Below are 6453 nucleotides of genomic sequence, written 5' to 3'. Positions count from 1 at the left end.
ATTTCATAGCGGAAATGGGCTTCGATACTAAATGTTATATAAAGTGGTGATGAAAGGTGCTGTAAGCTTTTGTACTTCTCACAAACCTCATCAGGGGCTGTGTTGTTCAAGCGAAGAGTCATTGTCAGTACTGGGGGGCTAAGCACCCCAAAAGGTCAGATCCTAGAATCGCCCCTGTCACCATGTGATGAGAATGACTCTCAGCTACTACCACGTAAACGGCGCCTGTAATTTTGAGTAAGGCAGACATTTTTGTGTTGGCAAAGGTAGATTAGCTGTAGCGGCCATCTTAAATTGGATTGACTCCAAACCAGAAATAAGAGATTTACAGCTCATTTATTTAAGTAATTCAGGGGAAAAACACCTAATATGTAATTTTTCTAACAAAAAGCGTTATTTCCTGCAGATTTTATCTCTGCCAGCCCTGATGGAGTAACGCTCTACAACCTTAGAGACCAAGGCTACTCACCAAACAGCCTTTCAGGCGGTTCTGCTCCTCCTTCACCTCCTTTCCCATGATCCCATGCGTCTCGGGTCCCACGTTGCATTGGGGTTCAGTGGCTGGTGTCAGGAGGTCAACATCTTCCCTGGTGAAAGTGGATCCAGACGGAGAGAGTGCTGTCCTGTCGGCCCTGGAGGAGGAGCGGAGCAGGAGGTCACAGAGGCGCTGACAGAGGGGCCTCAGAGACCAGAGGAGAACTCCCGTTATGGCTCCGAGGTTTTACGCCTGTGTTTGTATTATTGGATTGAAATAGTTGCACTCAGTGACCGATAAGATGGATGAGATGATGTCATGACTAGATCTAAAGATAGGCCGTCCACATGGGAGATGCTCGGCCTGAGAAATGTTTGGGAGGCAGCAGATTTTAGCGATGGGCCTGGACTTCTGACTTCAGACTCAATCCAAAGTTTATTTATGAAGATAAATTAATCTCAAAAGTATTCACACATGTGCACAACGAGATTTGTACGTGTACAATAAGATCCACAAATGTAGCAGTGTGATGTTATTACACTAGATTGTAAAATGGGAAGATTATTGTGGTAGGAAATTATATGAGCACCGGCAGCTTTTATTTTGAAAAGACGACAAATCCACTGTAAAACAGCAGGTAACTTCCCGTTTTGAAATTATGATTTCATTTGCATTCATTGTGTTCTTATGACTGTAGTTGTGAGTTATTATTTTTACCGTTGAGCATATCAAGCTCTTAGATTGTTATTTTGGGTTTCAGTTTGGTGTTTAAACAGATAAGTTGAACGGATCATACCATTATGGTGGGTAAATTGGTTTTTCTCCACCAGATGGTCTCTTTTCTTTTGGATTCCATGGGAGCAGGTATAAAGTTTTTGTGCTGTGCTTAGTGTATTTTAAGCATAGTAAGTAATAGTTCAATCACTGTTCTTGTAAAATACTCTGTTATGGAGCAGTTAAGCTTTGTTAAAGAATGGTAGGACAGATTAGCATTTAGCAGTCCTCATGCTACATGAAACATTGCTAATGAAGTTACTATGTCCATGATATTCCCACAAGACACAACGCAGAATCAAATATGCTACACAAGCGTACCACAAGTTTGACTAATGCTTATTACCAGATTCACAAATGCATAAACAGTTAGTTAAATTTACACAGTTCAGTTTGTACAAGTAGTAAGTAGTAGCTCAAAACCACTGGCACATACGCTTAAAATATATATTTTTGTATTTTCTTCCTCTGCCAAAAATACTGGAAATTATATTTTTATGTATAGTTTTTTCCACAAGAAGCAAATGTTAATTTTGAGGATTGTACGGCTGAAATAAACATAAAAAATGGTTAGGGTATTCTTTCTCTTGTAAAATAGGGAGAATCCAGTATTTTCTTACTTTGCTAAAGTACCGGAAAATAATTTCCGTTATATATTTTTCTGGAATAAACTACCGGTACTGAGAGGATCTGGGTATCTTGTATGTTCATGTACCTGTAGGAGTTGTGGTCTTGTCCCTGATGTCGTGTTTATGTCTGTGTTTCCCCCTGATCCTCTGTTTCTCTTTATAGGGTTTGGGTTTCTCTAGTATCTAGTCCCATTTTGTGTCGTGTTCATATCTTGCATTCTTTCTCCTTCTCTGGCATCTGTGATTACCCACAGGTGTCATCACTTGATCTAATTGGTGTTTCCTGTAGGTAAATCTTTGTCTCTGTGTTAGTCCTCATCCTGGCATTTTTTATCCGTTCACTGGTAATGACCTGTCTGTATTGTGAGTACCCCCTGTTCATTCTATGTTTTTATTTTGCTGCCATGTCAGCTTGTTTGTTCTGTTAATAAATTATTTATTTTACATATTTCTGAGTCCTCACCTGCTTGCCTGCATCATTGTGTTCACCAGCACCAGCCAATTGTGACAGTACCTTTCTTTTCTGTCGTCCTCAGTGTTCTCTCCCCAGGTATCAGCTCCTGCCTCTGTCACCTGTTCCTCGTTGTCTTTCCCCAGGTGTTTGTCATTATCTCCTCAATAGTGTCTCTATAAGTTCTGTGTCTCGTTCTTGTTTTCTTGTCCGTGGATTGTCCTGTTATGGCTGTCATGTTCTGTCTTCCTCCGTGTCTCCTGTTATACTGTACAGGTATGTATATTTTGCTGCCACGTCAGCCTTTTGTTTTCTTTAATGAATATTCTTATTATTTTACCTTCAAGTTCCCTGAGTGTCAGCACTTTGGGAACAATCCACACCAGATCATGATGACTACAGGAAAATTAATCTCCACAGTATTTTTAACAGAGGAAGAAAATACCAGAACCTATAGTTTTCTTGTAGTTTTTTTTTTTCAAAGGAAGAATAACCTAACCATTTTGAGTAGTTTATTTCAAATATACAGTTCACACAAAAAATATTTGAAAATATATTTTACTGGTTTTCGAAGAAGAAAATGTTAACTTTGTGGACTGCACAGCTGAAATAAACATCCTATTGTGCTTAGATAGAAATGAGTCTTTTCCCAATAACTCCTGTTTGTGGAATCCTTGTGGATTTTGTCGCGCGCTCGTGTGACTACTTTTGAGACTAATGCACCTTCATATATTTATCTTCGAAACCTTCTAAATGCCATGAAATGTTCTAGTTCTTATTAAAATCCCGGGGGATTAAGCAGGTGAGAAGACTTGTTATGCAGAGCTTGTTCTAAATGATAGTTTTCTCAGATTAGCTGTCGTGTCACTTTAAATGAGGGTAACAGTGTAGCTCTGCTCACTTGCCTTAAATCTCTCTGAAGAAGAGCCCAGCAGTCTTTAGCCTCGGTTTGCTTCTGTTTGACGCCGGCAGCCAGAGCAGGATGGAGGTGAGGCAGCTGGGAAACGCTCACATCCAGCATCTACCACAAACAGGCCTGCAGGTTAGGCAGCGAAGGCCTCTACAGCTCGTTTCGGCATGCGCTGCAGGCCGTGCTGCTTTTACCCAACACGTTTCTCTTACCAGGACTTGACCGGCGATGTCTCGTACGTCTCTGTCGTCAAAGCTGTCCAGCTCTTTGGATGATAAGCTTTTCCTCTGACAGAGAGGATCAAAGCAGCTTTTATTAACTAATGAATTAACACACATTTAACTGGGATTTTCAGTCAGTTTACCATGCTGTTAATAGACTCCAAGGTGTTATCTGCCTGCTGGTAAAATGATGACACCTCAAGAGCCAGCTGAAGGTTTTTGTGGTGGTTTTTTAGCTGCGACTGGGCCTTCAGCCACCTGCAGAAACATGTACCTTAAAGCTTTTCCACACGGTTCACGTGAGTTTACAGGAAGGAAGAAAACCTACATTTTATTGATGTGTTTCCTTTTACTGGAGATGTTTCTGCCATCTGTCTTCCCTTGCTTCTCCAGTTTCAGAGCCAAGTTGTTGATCTCCTCATGTAGGTTTCTGTGGAGCTGCTCATCCTGTTGAAAACAACAAAACATTAATGTCTTTAATAAATAGCTTTATACAATTCATTACATTTGGGAAGACATGCGCTTTGTTTGCTTTTTGTCCGTTTTACTGTAACGAGGGGGTTCAAACTCATACATCCATGTTTCTTATTGTCTGAATGTTTATGAAGCATTCACTCTGTTGTGATCCATTTTACTTCTGTACAATTTTCAGCACAGTTCTCGTCCCACAGTTTTTAAGCTATTTTAACAAATCATAAATCTAAACGTTCAGCTCTTTCAGGACAATCCTGCTGTGACTTTTGGTATTGGTGCAAATTTAGCTTTTTGAAATATTTAGCCTTTTCTGCCACTTTTTTCCTTCATAGAAAATGAATTGAGCTCATTTTACATCCTTCACGTCTTTAGATCTGTTTACACCTTTTTACTCACGTTTTGTTCTGCTTCGGCTTCTTTCAGCTTTCTTGTGCAAATTGTAACTTTTTTTTCATCTAACTTCAGCTGTTTTTCAGTTGTTTTGTGCTCCTTTCAGATTATTCGAGCTAATTACAACATTTTTGTGCTTCTTCTAACTTCTTCTTTCTGCTAAATTCAGCTGATGTCCATTTCAGCTTATATCTGCAAGTTTCAGCTGTTTCTGCTATTTTAGCTACTTCAGCTGTTTTATGGTAATTTAATCATTTTCAGCTAATTCCACAATTTTTGCACTCCTTTCTACTTTGTTCAGCCTAATTCAGCAAAAACATGCTCTCTCCACTTCCTTCAGGTAATTTCAGCTTCTTTCTGCTTTTTTAGCTACTTCTCAGCTGCTAATTTTAGTTTTTTTCCAGCTAATTTCCATTTTATGTGTTCATTTCTGCTTCTTTCAGCCTAATTGGGCCAATATGTGTTCTTTCTGCTTTGTTATGCTAATTTAAGCTTGTTCTAACTTTTCAGCTACATTTTTAGCTAATTTTAGCTGTTTTCAGATAAATTCAAGTTTTTCATGGTAATCTCTGCTACTTGCAGCCTAATTAACTTCTTTCTGCTAATTTCAGTTATTTCAGATACCATTTAACTGTTTTATGTTAATTTTGGCTTTTTAAGCTAATTCCACATTTTTTGAGCTCATTTAAACTTTTTTCAGCCTAATTCAGAAAAATGTGCTCTCTCCACTTCCTTCTGGTAATTTAAGCTTCTTTCTGTTTTTTAAGCTACTTTTCAGCTGTTTTCAGATAAATTCAAGTTTTCCATGATAATTTCCTCTACTTTCAGCCCAGTTAACTTATTTCGGCTAATTTCAACTTGTTATGCTCCTTTTAGCTTCTTTCTGCTAGTTTCAGCTTTTTTCTACTATTTCCGCTACTATTTATCTGTTTTTGTGCTAAATGTAGCTTTTTCAGCTAATCCCACATTCTTGAAGCTCATTTCAGCTCCTTCTGCTTCCTTCTTTAAGCTTCTTTCTTCCTTTTCAGCTACTTTCACCTATTGTTGTTAATTTCAGCTTTTTTAAGCTAATTTCCTTACTTTGTGCTAATTTCTGCCAATTGAAATCTAATTCAGCAAATACTGTATGTGTTCTTCTGCTAAGTTAGCCTTGTTCATCCATTTCAGCTACATTTCAGCATGTTTTTCAGCAAGTTCTTCTGCAATAAGGATTCACACTGCATTTTCTCAGGAAATGCAATTTCTCTACTTGTATTAGATTTTGTTATTTTCATTTGCATTCTTGCTATAGCTAGTTCAGCATAAACCAAAAGAGACCTTGAAATGTATTATAAAGGTCAAACATTTGTAAATGAGGGAATTTTAGTTCAGTAATTTAACTGCGGACGTTTTAGAAATTAATTAAAGGGAAGAACGGGTAATTTGGTTGAAAATTCAGTTTTATTTTTCATATGTAGTGACACTTCACTACACTGCACATCACAACTTGTGTAGTTTAGAGCAGTACCTCATTGGGCTGTGACCGATCGACACGTTTGCATTAACTCTGTGAAAATTTGAAGCGAGTTTGCAGGTAAATGACCAACGAACATACAGCTCTAGTGCTCTAGGATGTTGAAAACTAAACTAAGAGTTCCAGACGTCTGCAAAGACCGCAATTATTTTACAAGAAAATTTCTCAAGCAAAGATTTTTCAATGCCTGACCGCAGACGAGCACTGCAAATAACTGGATTTATTTGGCGTATATTTGGAATTGCATACATAATTAATGATTTATTTAACCTTGACATGTGATCCTCTTCTTTTTGAAGTAAATATAAAGTTTTGTTTAAAAAAAACAACTAAAATTTAGCAAAGCTTGACCACAAGGGGACGAAAAAACTGCTCCAGCGTCTCACGGATGTCTACAAAATTTGTCGAGACAGGCGGAGAGTACACCACGCACGACACACTACACAACCCTAAAGCTGCATCTCTCTGCACTGCGACTGTTGGTGACCAACTGGAAACATGGCAAACCCGAAGGGATCTCCAAAATGTCTTAAAATGCGTGCACGCATTCTGCATTTCCTCATGCGAGATGCAGAATGTCACTGGAAAATTAAAAACACATTAAAAAATATGAACA

General features: G+C 38.4%; 1 protein-coding gene across 1 annotated transcript in view; it reads right to left on the bottom strand.

Moving 5' to 3' along the window:
• LOC119423488 (spectrin alpha chain, non-erythrocytic 1) overlaps positions 1–6453 on the bottom strand; it is a gene marked incomplete in the record, with an annotated part of 64843 nt that overhangs the window by 11508 nt on the left and 46882 nt on the right. The window contains 5 exon segments of the mRNA XM_037690921.1: positions 470–632; positions 3235–3350; positions 3452–3526; positions 3604–3718; positions 3789–3907. Coding sequence (XP_037546849.1) covers positions 470–632; positions 3235–3350; positions 3452–3526; positions 3604–3718; positions 3789–3907 — 588 coding nt within the window.

Source organism: Nematolebias whitei, chromosome 1 (assembly GCF_014905685.2).
Source record: "Nematolebias whitei isolate Nwh7 chromosome 1, NemWhi1, whole genome shotgun sequence".
NCBI lineage: Eukaryota > Metazoa > Chordata > Actinopteri > Cyprinodontiformes > Rivulidae > Nematolebias > Nematolebias whitei.
The sequence above is the reverse complement of the archived record's forward strand: the minus strand, read 5'-3'. Positions and strand labels throughout refer to the sequence as shown.